We start from the raw sequence: 15,718 nt of genomic DNA on the forward strand, positions 1-15,718 counted from the left end.
ATGGGGCAAAAATCCAAGCATGGTATTATCTAAGCAACAGGACGTAATGAACATGAATAATGAAATGCATTGCAGCCGTTTGTTAAGTGTCGTGTTTGGTTGTTGTTACGTTGTGTGCGTTAAAGCGGTTCCAGCAGATAACATGGGGTTACCTGAGGTACAGGTCGACGTGACATGACCTAAGTTTACATTTCTGGTGAAATTGTGGAAGTAAAAGTCCACAACTGTATAGACACAAATGCAAATTACTATGGTCCAGAGGAGCTACACTGTTCACGCATGAAGGCCCTGGAGCCGAGGACTTTGCTTGGGTGGCCTGCGGAAATAAGATGTTTCTGATTCAGCGTACCCTTTCTACTGTTTGCGACAAATCGCACCTGCACAACATTGCACGCCAAGTGCCGTTTCCAAATTGGGCCCCGGCCGGGATGTTTGCGGAAACGAAAAATAAAAGTGTAAATTTATCAAGGAAAATAGGCAAATTATGCTCACGACTATTTTCGTTACGTTCTGTGTCTTTCGTTGCCTTTTATATAATGTTTTTCGTTTCCAAAAGCTACCCTGCCGGGCCCCGGGTTGGGACCTGGGATTCCCCAATGTCAGTCACAACACTTGGTAAAGCCCGTTTAATTCGCGCAGTGCAACTGACAATGATCCACGGGAAGGTGGATCCGGACTACAAATCAAAAGCCTTGGATCAAACTGGAACCATTTCTGCTTGTGTAAAAACCAGCGGTTACCAAAAATATATACACACTGCGATTTGTAACTTACGCAAAGAGACCAGTCCAGGAACACGGTATCATACCTGCACAACTCTAGATTTACCTGCACTAAACTGCAGATGTATGTAAGTTATGCTTAGTAGATTGCAGTCAGTATTCATCAATTAACACAACACAGCAACAGGCGACTTTCATCTGTCATTTATTTCCCAAACTTTTACCAGGAATGTAACTTAGTTAAGATGACAGATTTTTCTATATATAATTGCATATTGCCAAGAGCCTACTAATAAACTTTGATGGGTACAACATCATTGCGAAAAATAACCATTCCTTTACCGAAAAGATATTCTCTAAGTAAAAGCCATTTCTTGCACATTTTTCAGCTTCAGCACCTCTAGGAAAGCAACAAGCCTTTTAAATTGTTCTGAAATAAAAATGTACAAAATTTACACAGACGACATACAGTAGGTAACTGATTCTGACTAAGACTTATATTGACAGAAAGTACACATTACAAAGTGAAGTTTACATCATATTTAAAAGAGGCAACAGTTTTCATTTTACAATAGTTATTACTACTTAATTATCATTGTTCTGGGTTAATATATAGTGTAAAATAACTCTAGAGAAGAGTAGCGAAGCCTCACAAACATGATTACAACGTAAATGAGAAAAACAATGTCGGTGGGGTTCAGAGTTCAGCGATCGAAAGTGGCTTTGTCACGGCCCGTGAAGACGGGGATTTTGAGCGCTGTGTTGCACTGACACTTTTTGAGTTTTACGTCATTTCAAGGCCAACATTTTTATTTTTCATGTATGTACGTTTGTTTATTTATATCATAAACTAATCGATCGTAATCTTGGGAAATTTGCTGCTTGCTATATTATGCCATACGGGTACGTCAGACCTGCCTATGGGTGTGGCTTTTAAAGGTATGGCGGCTTCGAAAAGGTATCTTTTGACACCTGTTCCGCCATACCCTCCAGTGTGGAGAATCCAAATAAAGAATAGCCAAGCAACGGACCAGCGTGAGCCATACCGATTTTGATACATTTCAGATTTCTAATTTTGTTACCATTCAATTTGTTACAAAAAATGTGTGTACATAATTCTTATACAATCATATGAATAAAATACCTTTAAGATATCTCCGCATAAATGTACACCTGTGGGTGCTCATCGTGATATAAAAACATCTAAACTGCTACAATGTATCATCATCTTCCGATACATAATTCACTACAATTCGTTACAAATCCTTTTGCACATATTGCATATAGAATATTATATACATGAAAGACTTTATATTAGCATGAATGCCCATCTGTGACACTGGATAAAATAGTTGACACAACAAAGATGTCTCTTCCAACTTTGTGCCGCCTGTTCTTGGTGATTGGTCATGCCATAAGGCAGCAGTGCGAAAACAGACTTTATTTTGTTGCATTGCCATATACGTATATGTACTAATGTTTTTAAAAGATATAAAAGATCTTAAGCATCTAATTCATTAAAATCCCTAACATCTAATCTTAATAAGATCTGCATATTACGTAATAGCACTTTGACTTACATTTGACATATTGGGCAACAACTGGCAAAACTATCATAATCTCTGTTCAAATTTTACATCAGGTAACCACAGAGTCTATCATTTCTGTCTCCATCTTATGTTGTACATTCTTGTGACGTAGGTCGGGTCACATGATGTCATCGGGGTCTGGAGAGGAGAAAAAGAAGAAATTTGCAATAAGGGATGAATTTGAAAAAAGCATAATAATGACCAAGTGATAGGAGAACAAATGATAGAAATGATCACATGCAAATAAATGGGTAATAGAAGTCAGAAGTAGTAGGATTTTATGCATGTCACATGGCCAAAACGTCTGCCTTAAAGGTTGCACAAAGCATGTCAATCAGCACAAACAGACTGAGCGCATTTTTTGCAAAGCATTAAACTCAGGCACCTGAATCGACCTTCAAGCTTTTCAAACTCAAGTCTTTCCGAGTGTGTATCAGCCAATGGTTCAGAAGAAGACTTGGTGGAAGTGCAGCGTTTAGAAACCAAAATAAGAAATAAGAATAACCTTATCTATCTGATTGTTACTATGAACAAGGTTGAAGTATACCCAGATCTTAGAAGAAACAAATTAATATATTAAGAAAACACTAATGAAATGGAGTAAAATTGTTCAGACCCTGACTTTAAAGTAAAAGGCACAAATCTGTTTCAGACATGCGCACAAAAACGTGCCACAAACTCTGTACAGGGACTGTGAAGAACAGAAGCCAGTCAGACATGCACACAAGGACATGTCACACCTCTGTACAGGAGGGTCGTGATAAAGGATGTTCACATGTTTGTGACCTTCGCTAACCCCTGGAACAGTGTTAACAGCATCTTCTTAATTTAAACATCTGACTTACATGACAGACTTTATGAGAATGCGAACTGTAGGACACTTAGATACAAGCTAACAGGAATTGTGTTACACTGCAACAAATAGGGGGGGGGGGGGGGGTAAGTCTCTTACAATTTTGGACCTTCTGTTTTTGATAACTGTTCACTTTCTGAAAGCAGCAATGAAGAAGTCCGGGACTTCTTGGTGGCAACTTGCAGTTTCCAAAATCATGTCCAGTTGCTTGAGTAACTGCCATTTGGCATATCTGATTACCTAGATGTCTAACCTTCATCAACAAAACTTAAAGGCACTTAGAAACCATTCTCATTGTAGTTTTGGCGTGAGGACAAACCGACCTGGGAAGTCACTACTGTATTCTGGGGGCACCAGGGACTTTGGTCTCCTAGCAACCGCAGGTCTGTCCTCTGCGGCGCCCCCGGGTGCCTGTTTGGGCTGGAGGTGCTCCAGAAGGTCCTTAATGGAGCCCAGCTGGTCCTCAAGGTTAGACATGCGGTGCTGAAGGTCAACCGCAACCCCGCTGGTGCTGGCCGTTGCAGAGCTCGGTCTGCAATGAAATGAATAAGTAAATAACAAATAACACATCAAAACGTCAAGGCAAATGATATTTAGGCCATTTTACTTTCATTGTTCTTGAATATTTTGAAGTGAAATTCTGTGGCAAATATTGAAGATTTACTCCTACAGGCTGCACAAATCCGTCTCCATTCTGATCTCCCAGTTTGATAGCATGTTTTAGAATCCAAAGCCCAATAAGTTAAATTTTGTGTTGCCTTCACAACTGTTTGAGAACTTGAATGAAGACTCTTGTTTTTTTGCTTTATTTCCATCAACGTTACAGTGACTCTCTATGACCTTTAGTCAAGTATTAACTTTACATACAGTGATTGTTTCATGCAAAAATACAAAATATATCCACAAAAGTTTGTGACCTTGACCCTGACCTTGCACGTTGACCTGAGTCCATCACGTCCGCAGGAGGAAAGACGTAAGACGCCTCCAGCTCCTCCTTAGCCTGAACACTCTCCTTGATGTCCTCAAGGTCATCCAGAACCTTCTCAAGTCTGCAGCGGCACAGATATGGTAATTAGCAGCACAAATATGGTAATTAGCAGCACAAATATTGTAATAGGAAGGGCATCACCTAGCCGTCACCTAGCGCATCGATATCTCCTAGCGCATCCCCTAGCACATCACCATCTTGCATGAAAGCGGATGCCAGGAGTATGCCAATCACCTGAGACACATCTGACAGCGAACATGTCAGACAGCGATAGAAGTTAGGGCTAGGGTACAGGCATACATGTGTAGGGTACGGGCATACATGTGTAGGGTACGGGCATACATGTGTAGGGTACGGGCATACAAGTGTAGGGTACAGGTACAGGTACAGGCAGACATGTGTAGGGTATGGGTACAGGTACGGGCATACATGTGTAGGGTATGGGTACAGGTACGGGCATACATGTGTAAGGTACGGGCACAGGTACGGGCATACATGTTTAGGGTATTGGTACAGGTACTGGCATACATGTGTAGGGTACGGGTACAGGTAGGGGCATACATGTGTAGGGTACAGGTACAGGTACGGGCATACATGTGTAGGGTATGGGTACAGGTACGGGCATACATGTGTAGGGTACGGGTACAGGTACAGGTACGGGCATACATGTGTAGGGTACGGGTACGGTTACAGGTATGGGCATACATGTTTAGGGTATGGGTACAGGCATACATGTGTAGGGTATGGGTACAGGTACGGGCATACATGTGTAGGGTATGGGTACAGGTACAGGCATACATGTGTAGGGTACGGGTACAGGTACGGGCATATATGTGTAGGGTACGGGTACAGGTACGGGCATATATGTGTAGGGTATGGGTACAGGTACAGGCATACATGTGTAGGGTACGGGTACAGGTACGGGCATACATGTGTAGGGTATGGGTACAGGTACGGGCATACATCTATAGGGTATGGGTACAGGTACGGGCATACATGTGTAGGGTATGGGTACAGGTACGGGCATACATCTATAGGGTATGGGTACAGGTACGGGCATACATGTGTAGGGTATGGGTACAGGTACGGGCATACATGTGTAGGGTACGGGTACAGGTACGGGCATACATGTGTAGGGTACGGGTACAGGTACGGGCATACATGTGTATGGTACAGGTACGGTTACAGGTACGGGCATACATGTGTATGGTACGGGTACGGTTACAGGTACGGGCATACATGTGTAGGGTATGGGTACAGGTACGGGCATACATGTGTAGGGTACAGGTACAGGTATGGGCATACATGTGTAGGGTACGGGTACGGTTACAGGTACGGGCATACATGTGTAGGGTACGGGTACGGTTACAGGTACGGGCATACATGTGTAGGGTATGGGTACAGGTACGGGCATACATGTGTAGGGTACAGGTACAGGTACGGGCATACATGTGTAGGGTACGGGTACGGTTACAGGTACGGGCATACATGTTTAGGGTACGGGTACAGGTTACGGGTGGGAATATGTTTGATGTTGTGATGTTTGCTTTATTTTGGACAGGCAAAATTTAACATACCTTTGAGTTTAATTCTTCTTTCTGTTGACTTGGGGGTAAATATTCATGTCGTGTCCTTAGGGACAATTATCTTCTGATTTGATAATTTGTTATCATAATAAACTTTTGGTCACATTTTTGCACATAAATGATTGACTTTGATTCAGTTTTAGACAGAACATGATGTTGTAGGTAATTTGGTTTTAGATTGTGATGTTGTACCCAGCCTCAGATTAGGGACACGAAGATCAAACTTTCGACTGCAAATTTTAGGTCATCAGAAAAAGTGCCCATGCACCCGACCATATATGGTTCTGTTTATCTGATCAACCTTGATTGACAGGCGAGAAAACAAGTTTATTGAGTACACTCCTTCACATGCCCATATATGGTGCTGATCAACCTTTGACCCTTTGATTGACAGGCGAGAAAACAAGATTATCAGACTTCTTCACATGCCCATATATGGCGCTGATCAACCTTTGACCCTTTGATTGACAGGCGAGAAAACAACATTTCCGGTACCCTGATGTGGTCAAAGAGGAGTCAAGCACAGTGAGGTCCAAGGTGGTCTCCCGATTTTCTTGACTCCTTACTTCAATCAGTTCCTCCAACGTGTCTAAGACTTGCTGTATCCTTGGGAAGAATTGTCAAGGTCAAACATAGGTCGTTGAACCTTTCTGTGAGTTAATCCATCAAAAAATGGGTTTTGTCACATTTGTGTGACAGTAACGTTTAGTTCCAAAGTGTGCTATTTTAAAGTTGTTGATTTTATATAATTTTATTAATATTTTATTTCATCTTTAGACAACTGGGTGACCATTTAAACTTTTAAAAGTTGATTTCAAAGAGGCCCTACCATTAGCCTACTTCACCGGCGTCTCTAGGGCCTCGGCGGAAGTTGTTTTTTGTGAGGTTGGGGGGGCGTCGATTCGCAATTTTTATCCAGGAATACGACGGGAAAGGAATATATGACACGAAAGGAAAAATGCCGGGAGAGGAATATATACTGGGGGGAGTGTACCGGCCAATTAAGGCCCTAGAGACGCCGGTGAAGGAGGCTACCCTACCATAATATACAAGAGAAGATGCGCTGCATACAGTGAAGTAATTACGACAAACGTGGGCAACATAAAGTTGAGCACAGAAAATCTGATGTGTCAAAACATCTCAAAACTAGACTCTCTGTAAGTTACTAACCCTACCCCTTAACCATAACCCGTAACACCTACCTTTCGCTGGTAGTTTGGAACTTGGTGTCGATGCGCTCGTTCTGCAGCTGCAGCTACCCATAACCCTAACCCTACCCTGACCCTCACTCCTAACCCGATCCCCACTCCCTAACCCCATGTCTAAATGTAACCATACCCCTATACCCCTAACCCTACCCCCACCCGTAACACTCACCTCTCGCTGGTGGTTTGGAACTTGGTGTCGATGTGCTCGTTCTGCAGTTGCAGGTTCCTCAGCAGGTAGTTCTCTGCTCCTGCCTTCTCCAGCGCCTGCTGTCTGCTTACCTCGTCAGGCGGGAACGCACGGTCTGGAACAAACAAACAAACAAACAAATAAACAATAGGAAGTTCTCTGCTCCGGCTTTCTCCAGCGCCTGCTGTCTGCTTACCTCGTCTGGGAGGAACGCACGGTCTGCAAACAAACAAACAAACAAACAAATAAACAATAGGAAGTTCTCTGCTCCAGCCTTTTCCAGCGCCTGCTGTCTGCTTACCTCGTCTGGCGGGAACGCACGGTCTGCAAACAAACAAACAAACAAACAAACAAAAGGAAGTCCTCTGCTCCAGCCTTCTCTAGTGCCTGCTGATCTGGTCTGGGGGAACCCCCGGTCCGGAAACAAGCAAAAGGAGGCTCTCTTAGGGTTTAAGGGATAAGGATTAGAGTAGGGTAAGAGTTACAGTGAAAGAGTGAAACTTACTGAAGTATCCAGCGGTTTCCCCCCACCTAGCGGCCAAGCCTCCAGATGTGGCCCAGGTTAGTTTAGGGGTCAGGGTTTAAGGGTTAGGGTTTGAGGTTAGAGTTAAAAAGCAAAACTTACTGAAGTCGTCAGAAGTATCCAGCGGTTTCCCCGCGCACCTCCTGGCCACCCAACGGATGAGCCTATAGACGTGCCCCAGGATGATGACGGGCGGCGCGCCCCACGGCCGGTCGAAGAACTCGTAGATGAGGTCGTAGCGGTGGAAGCGCCACACCTGCTCCGAGTTATCCTGGATCTTCTGAAACGTGAAGCTGGGAGGGCAGAGGTCAAAGGTTAATCCTTAATGAACCCAAACACGCCTTTGGACAGGATGTTACATGGAGGGCCCATGTTTGAGGACCTTCATGTAACGTCCTTGAGCTTGATCATAAGACATGAGGCTACATATATAATATACAGCCTCATTTCTTATAATCATGCATGATCTCATGGCACTGAAAAAGTGCTGAAATAAAACAATTGTCCAAAATCACTGTCAAGTTTAGCTTCAGTAGGATGATACTGATAGTAGCAGCAAGTTTGTCAGCAGCACATACGACTCACCTGAACATGGCGATCAGCAGGTTCAGTAGCAGCACATTCGTCAGCAGCATATACAGACCCTGCAGCACATACACCAGCCAGTTGCCTGTGGAAAAGTGGGAAAAGATGGATCCAGAAAAGTGACAATCATTCTTTACCTGGGGATAAAAGACGAACGAACGAACGAAAAGAAAGTCACATGCATCCTAGGTCACTACCAACCAAACATGCAGGGGGGCATTGACAGACTGACACAGGACGTTACCTAAATGATATTGCACAGTGTTGCTAGCTAGATTTTGTAAATCGTTAATGTTTCATATAGTATCCACTACCTTTCATCAGTGACACAGATGAGATCTTGTATAGAAGAGCAGGTTTTATACCCTGTGAACCGTTTCGCATTTCCATGACACCAGAAGGTATCATTCCTTCCACTTCGTTGTAGACCTGCCTAAAGTAACATTTGTTTGTTTGTTTGTTTGTTAGTACTGAGGGTGTGGTTCCCTCCACTTCGTCCAAGAAGAGTTCTTCGTAGACCTGCCTAATGATACGTTAACTTTGTTTGTTTGCTTGTTTGTTTATTGTTAGTATTGACCATATGGTGTTGTTCCCTCCACCTTGTCCACAAACAGCTCTCCGTAGACCTGTCTAATGTTAAGTTTATTTGTTTGCTTGTTAGTACTGACCTGAAGGTGTACTTCCAAAGATCTCTCCGTAGACCCGCATTAAGTTACGTTTGTTTGTTTGTTTGTTTGTTAGTACTGACCTGAAGGTGTACTTCCAATGATCTCTCTGTAGACCTGCATTAAGTTACGTTTGTTTGTTTGTTTGTTTGTTAGTACTGACCCGAAGGTGTGCTTCCAAAGATCTCTCCGTAGACCCGCATTAAGTTACGTTTGTTTGTTTGTTTGTTTGTTAGTACTGACCTGACGGTGTTGTTCCCCCCACTTCTTCTACAAAGAGCTCTTAGTAGACGTGCCTAATGTTACGTTTGTTTGTTTTGTTTGTTAGTACTGACCATATGGTGTTGTTCCCTCCACCTTGTCCACAAACAGCTCTCCGTAGACTGCCTAATGTTAAGTTTGTTTGTTTGTTTGTTTGTTTGTTAGTACTGACCCGCTGATGTGGTTCCCTCCACTTCGTCCACAACGAGTTCTTTGTAGACCTGCCTAATGTTACACTTATTTGTTTATTTGTTTGTTTGTTTGTTAGTACTGACCTGATGGCGTTGTTCCCTCCACCTCATCCACAAACAGCTCTCCGTACACCTGCCTAATGTTACATTTGTTTGTTTGTTTGTTAGTTAGTTTGTTAGTACTGACCTGAGGGCGTTGTTCCCTCCACTTCGTCCACAAACAGCTCCCCATACACCTGCCAGTAGGGGATGAGCGACACGTTCAGCAGGAGAGACCACTCCGTCTGGCTGTTGGGGTGGATCAGGGTGTGCCGCATCACGCCGTACGCAAAGATAAACACCAGCAGGATCACCAGGAAAAACACCAGGTCCACCAACTGGAGGTACAACACAAGATACATCACTATCGATACTCCTAACCCTAACCCTAACCCTAACCCTAACATTAACACTAACACCAGTAGGATCACCAGGAAAAACACCAGGTCCACCAACTGGGGAACAACACAAGATACATCACTAGTTACAGGGTTAGGGTAAACCCTAATCATACTCCTTACACTAACACTAACACCAGCAGGATCACCAGGAAAAACACCAGGTCCACCAACTGGGGAACAACACAAGATACATCACTAGTTACAGGGTTAGGGTAAACCCTAATCATACTCCTTACACTAACACTGACACCAGAAGGATCACCAGGAAAAACACCAGGTCCACCAACTGGGGAACAACACAAGATACATCACTTATACTCCTAACCCTAACCCTAACCCTAACCCTAACCCTTACACCAGCAAGATCACCAGGAAAAACACCAGGTCCACCAACTGGGGGTACAACACAGGATACATCAACCACTACTCCTTACCCTAACCCTAACCATACTCATTACCCTAACACTAACACTAACACCAACCCTAACACTAACACCAACCCTAATGCTAACACTAACCCTAACTCTAACACTAACACCAGCAGAATAACGAGGAAAAACACCAGGTCCATCAACTGGAGGTACGACACAGGATACATCACTATCCCTGCTTCTTTCACTAACCCTAACCATATCCGTATAAACCTAACACTTAACCATAAGTTATTAACCATAACCATAAACATCATTAATGATGAAGCCGTTTACATATGTAGTGAAATAACACATGATAATACTGAAATAAAGAACAAAATGCATCACATCCTGCTCACCATTTTCTGAATCATGATGACCTTGGGCCCGATGTCCTTGTGCACCATGAACAGCTGAGGCAGCCTCACGAAGGAGAACCCCAGGGTGATACAGTACATGACCCTCACGACCTCGAACCCCGGCCCGGCCGCCACCGTCACGTGCAGCACCAGCGATAGGAGGAACATCAGGAGGAGACCACAGTCCATCATGTTCCAGAAGTCACTGAACCAGATCTCGAGTTTGTGCCACAGCGATTGAGGATGTTCCGCAAAGATCTGGAAAATAGGGACAAAAATTGGGGATCTGAGCACATAATGTTACTGAACCAGATCTGGAGTTTGTGCCAGAGCAATCGAGGGTGCTCCGCAAAGATCTGGGAAACAGGGACAGAAAATTGGGGATTTGAGCTACATTGCTACACTGAAACAAGACCTAGGTTTTGTGCCATAACGATTGAGGGTGCTCCGCAAAGATCTGGGAAATAGGGACAAAAATTGGGGATCTGAGCACATAATGTTACTGAACCAGATCTGGAGTTTGTGCCAGAGCGATTGAGGGTGTTCCGCAAAGATCTGGGAAATAGGACAAAAATTAGGGATCTGAGCACATAATGTTACTGAAGCAGATCTGGAGTTTGTGCCACAGCGATCGAGGGTGTTCCGCAAAGATCTGGGAAATAGGGACAAAAATTGGGGATCTGAGCACATAATGTTACTGAACCAGATCTGGAGTTTGTGCCAGAGCGATCAAGAGTGTTCTGCAAAGATCTGGGGAACATGGGCAAACAATCAGGGATTTGGATCTGAGCTGCAATGTTACAGATTTTCTAAAATGTGCAGGAAATTGTTGATCCGGATCAGGGTAGTGATCTTTCTGGATCTGCAGATGAGCAGAATGCACTGAGTCTGAGCCAGATCTGGATTTCGTGCCAGAATCATCCAGGGTGATCAGAAAATATCTCGGACAAGAACTTACGGATCTGAACTACAGGATCTGCAGATGAGCAGAATCTATTGATTACAAGATCTCGATTTTGTTGGATCAGGGGTGTTCTGCAATGATCTGGAAAATGGGATAAAAAGTTTATTCTCACCCCTCCTGCCCTCCTCCATGAGCAGAATGGCCAGCCAGGCAATGGTGAGCCTCTCCAGGTACTCTCTCACCTGCCTGCCCTCCAGGTAACCAGGTATTAACCACAACACTAACACCTGTAGTTTCTCACCTGTCTGAACTCCTCCACCAGCAGACTGGCCAGCCAGGCGATGGTGAGCCACTCCAGGTAACCAGAACACTAACACCTGTACTCTCTCACCTGCCTGCCCGCCAGGTAACCTGAGGTAACCACAACACCTGTAGTTTCTCACCTGCCTGCCCTCCTCCACCAGCAGACTGGCCAGCCAAGCGATGGTGAGCCACTCCAGGATGCCAATGGGTTTCTCTTCCAGCGGATACAGGTCCGTCAGGATGAAGAGGCTGAAGATCACCAGGAACGCCACGTAGAATGCCTGGAGACACAGAAAATGAGAGTGATTTCAACCAGGAATGCCAAGTAGAACACCTGAAGACACAAGACTGATCTCAAACCAGGAATGCCAAGTAGAACACCTGAAGACATATATTTATATCTTAGTCCTAGCTAGGACATACTTACTGCAGTGTACATGAACTTGGTAACCGGAGCCATGTGGAAGTTGTACTTACTGCAGTGTACATGAACTTGGTAACATGGAAGTTGTACTTACACTGCAGCAGTGTACATGAACTTGGTAACCGGAGCCACGTGGAAGTTGTACTTACTGCAGTGTACATGAACTTGGTAACCGGAGCCACATGGAAGTTGTACTTACTGCAGTGTACATGAACTTGGTAACCGGAGCCATGTGGAAGCTGTACTTACTGCAGTGTACATGAACTTGGTAACCGGAGCCACATGGAAGCTGTACTTACTGCAGTGTACATGAACTTGGTAACCGGAGCCACGTGGAAGTTGTACTTACTGCAGTGTACATGAACTTGGTAACCGGAGCCACATGGAAGTTGTACTTACTGCAGTGTACATGAACTTGGTAACATGGAAGTTGTACTTACACTGCAGCAGTGTACATGAACTTGGTAACCGGAGCCACGTGGAAGTTGTACTTACTGCAGTGTACATGAACTTGGTAACCGGAGCCACATGGAAGTTGTACTTACTGCAGTGTACATGAACTTGGTAACCGGAGCCACGTGGAAGTTGTACTTACTGCAGTGTACATGAACTTGGTAACCGGAGCCACATGGAAGTTGTAGATGGCCTGGAGCGGCCCGATGCCCTTTGACCCCAACTGCCAGGAGACACTAAGGAGTCGCTTCGCTCTGCGGAAACAGAAAAATGTCTACTGAAGACTCGTCTATTAAGTTATCATTATCATAAGGCTTAGACTTCAAAAGCTACTGTAACATAAAAGACCACATGTGTAACTATTATGCAGCATTTGAACAAAGAATTTTTCTTTTCTCCAGAAGTAACCGCTGGCTTGCAAGTGAAAATAATGAACCAAGAAGTTACCTGGGAGTATACCCAATGGCAGGCTTGTTGTTTTTATTTCCAAAAGAGTTTTTTCCTGGCACAACCCATGAACTCTGCGTACCTTTGAGCTCGCTTCTCCACAAAGAGAGAGAAGAAACAGCGAGGGCGGCTGGGAGGATGGAGAGAAGGAGAGAGCAGAAGAAGGATGAGAAAAGGCCCTCCTCACACACAGCTTCACAACCTGCTCAAACAGTCAGCAGGAGGATCAGGTGTGTGGGTGTGAAGAGAGCCAGAAAATAGAACAGGACAAAGTCAAGAAAGACATCATTGATAAAATCACACCTGAGTAACAGGTGCAAAAGATGGGAGATTCAGGGTCGGAGAATAACTACAAGGCTTTGTCTTTCACCAAATGGAACATTTCAAGGAAAAATAAAAGTTTTGTGCCTGCAATGTAATGAGAAATCCTTTCTTATCTGCCCTTACATGTGACATCTTACATATAGTTGGGTGCTGTTAACTTTAATGTACGTGTTCACATGTTTTAAGCTTGAATTGAGGAGTTTTGCACCCGACTTTCACAGTAGCTATGGTGTTATCTGCGTTTAATCTTACAGGACTGGTGTGTTACCTGTAATAATTTGTGTGTTATTTGTGCTTCACCTGAGTGTTACCTGTGTCTCACCTGTGTACATATCTCTGGGGTTTGAAGCGGGGAGTTTTGCGGGGCGAGACGGCCGGGCTCGGAGACGAAGCTTCCGCCTGAACCTGGTCCTCCTCCTGATCCACAAACTTGATGGTGAAAATCATGAAGGGCAGGAATGTTGAGAGGATCAACTGGAACAACAAATGGGACAGTAAACAAACAGACAAACAACACTGAAGGCAGGAGCGTCGAGGATCAGGTAAAACAACTGGAGGGTTAACGGACAAACAAACAAAATAACACAGAGGGCAGGAATGTGGAGAAGATCAGCTACAACAACAGATATGGGTTACGTTACCATGGAGGTGTGCCATCTTGCCCTTCCAGACCAGGTGTGTTACCTGTGTGGTACCTTAGTGTTACCTGAGTGTTACCTGTGTACAGGTGTGTGTAATGTGACCCACCTTCCACTAGGAGGTGTAGAGTGCCATCTTGCCCTTTCCACACCAGGTTGAGTTTTGATTGACAGGCGGCATGGCTCATGAAGTTGAGGTGTTACCTGTGTGTTACCTGTGTGTACAGGTGTGTGTACAGGTGTGTACAGGTGTGTGTACAGGTGTGTACAGGTGTGTACAGGTGTGTGTACAGGTGTGTGTAATGTGACCCACCTTCCACCAGGAGGTGTACAGCGCCATCTTGCCCTTCCAGATGAGGTTGAGTTTTGATTGACAGGCGGCGTGGCTCATGAAGTCGAGGTGTGTTACCTGTGTGTACAGGTGTGTACAGGTGTGTGTACAGGTGTGTGTAATGTGACCCACCTTCCACCAGGAGGTGTACAGCGCCATCTTGCCCTTCCAGACGAGGTTGAGTTTTGATTGACAGGCAGCGTGGCTCATGAAGTCCAGGTGTGTTACCTGTGTGTACATGTGTGTGTACAGGTGTGCACAGGTGTGTAATGAGACCCACCTTCCACCATGACGTGTAGAGCGCCATCTTGCCCTTCCAGACGAGGTTGAGTTTTGATTGACAGGCGGCGTGGCTCATGAAGTCGAGGTGTGTTACCTGTGTGTTACCTGTGTGTTACCTGTGTGTACAGGTGTGTGTAATATGACCCACCTTCCACCATGACGTGTAGAGCGCCATCTTGCCCTTCCACACCAGGTTGAGTTTTGATTGACAGGCGGCATGGCTCATGAAGTCGAGGTGTCGGCTGGACGAGGCGATCGCCATGCAGGTCGTGTCGCCCCAGTTCTCCTGGCGACGGATCAGCAGGTCATGTGACTTCTTCTTGTCCAATCCGTAGCACTCGTTGATGACCCCGCGGGCAAGTTGCTCAAATTCACTGAAAAGAGAAGTAAATTTAAAGAAACTTCAAATCACGCAGAAAAAAAGGTCATATGTTAATGAGGTTGTGCCCAACATGGTTGTTCAACAGTTCAGACTATATTTATATGTATTTGCATATCAATGAGGTGAGGACCTACTCGGCATAGTTGCTGAGATCCAGACTGTGCATATATTTGCATATTAATGAGGTGAGGACCTATTCTGCGTGGTTGCTGAGAACCAGACTGAGATCCAGACTGTGCATATATTTGCATATTAATGAGGTGAGGACCTACTCGGCATGGTTGCTGAGATCCAGACTGTGCATATATTTGCATATTAATGAGGTGAGGACCTACTCTGCGTGGTTGCTGAGAACCAGACTGAGATCCAGACTGTGCATATATTTGCATATTAATGAGGTGAGGACCTACTCGGCATGGCTGCTGAGATCCAGACTGTGCATATATTTGCATATTAATGAGGTGAGGACCTACTCGGCATGGTTGCTGAGATCCAGACTGAGATCCAACTCTTCCTCAGAATCCGCGACCTTGGCCAAGGACTTCAGGACCTTGCTGGCCGTCAGGGCGGAAGCTGTGATAATGTGAAAACAAAGAAGCACAGTTATAGTCAACAGCACGGTACATATATGGCATTACAAGCACCAAGTTATGGGAAGGA

At 44.7% G+C, this 15,718-nt stretch overlaps 1 protein-coding gene across 1 annotated transcript; it reads right to left on the reverse strand.

Moving 5' to 3' along the window:
* Positions 1-1,738: 1,738 nt before the first annotated feature.
* On the reverse strand, positions 1,739-15,684 carry LOC118428674 (transient receptor potential cation channel subfamily M member-like 2). The gene is made up of 17 exons (XM_035838788.1): positions 15,678-15,684; positions 15,532-15,631; positions 14,825-15,050; positions 14,527-14,622; positions 14,377-14,472; positions 13,748-13,899; positions 12,797-12,908; positions 11,918-12,058; positions 10,571-10,828; positions 9,546-9,735; positions 8,242-8,326; positions 7,759-7,949; positions 7,116-7,248; positions 6,234-6,344; positions 4,082-4,213; positions 3,488-3,696; positions 1,739-2,449 (listed from the first exon to the last, which is right to left on the reverse strand). Exons 1-17 carry the CDS (start codon positions 15,682-15,684, stop codon positions 2,430-2,432), a joined length of 2,259 nt encoding a protein of 752 aa, XP_035694681.1. The 3' UTR covers positions 1,739-2,429.
* Between the last annotated feature and the right edge of the window lie 34 nt (positions 15,685-15,718).

The sequence above is a fragment of the Branchiostoma floridae genome, chromosome 13 (assembly GCF_000003815.2).
Source record: "Branchiostoma floridae strain S238N-H82 chromosome 13, Bfl_VNyyK, whole genome shotgun sequence".
NCBI lineage: Eukaryota > Metazoa > Chordata > Leptocardii > Amphioxiformes > Branchiostomatidae > Branchiostoma > Branchiostoma floridae.

Bases quoted from the DNA above. Each gene is read 5' to 3' on its own strand.
- LOC118428674 (XM_035838788.1), bottom strand. The intron at 10,829-11,917 runs GTGAGAAACTAC...CCTATTTTCCAG, and splicing joins TGGTGGAGGAGGGCAGGCAG to ATCTTTGCGGAACATCCTCA. The intron at 8,327-9,545 runs GTCAGTACTAAC...ACTTTTCCACAG, and splicing joins GGAGGGAACAACGCCCTCAG to GCAACTGGCTGGTGTATGTG.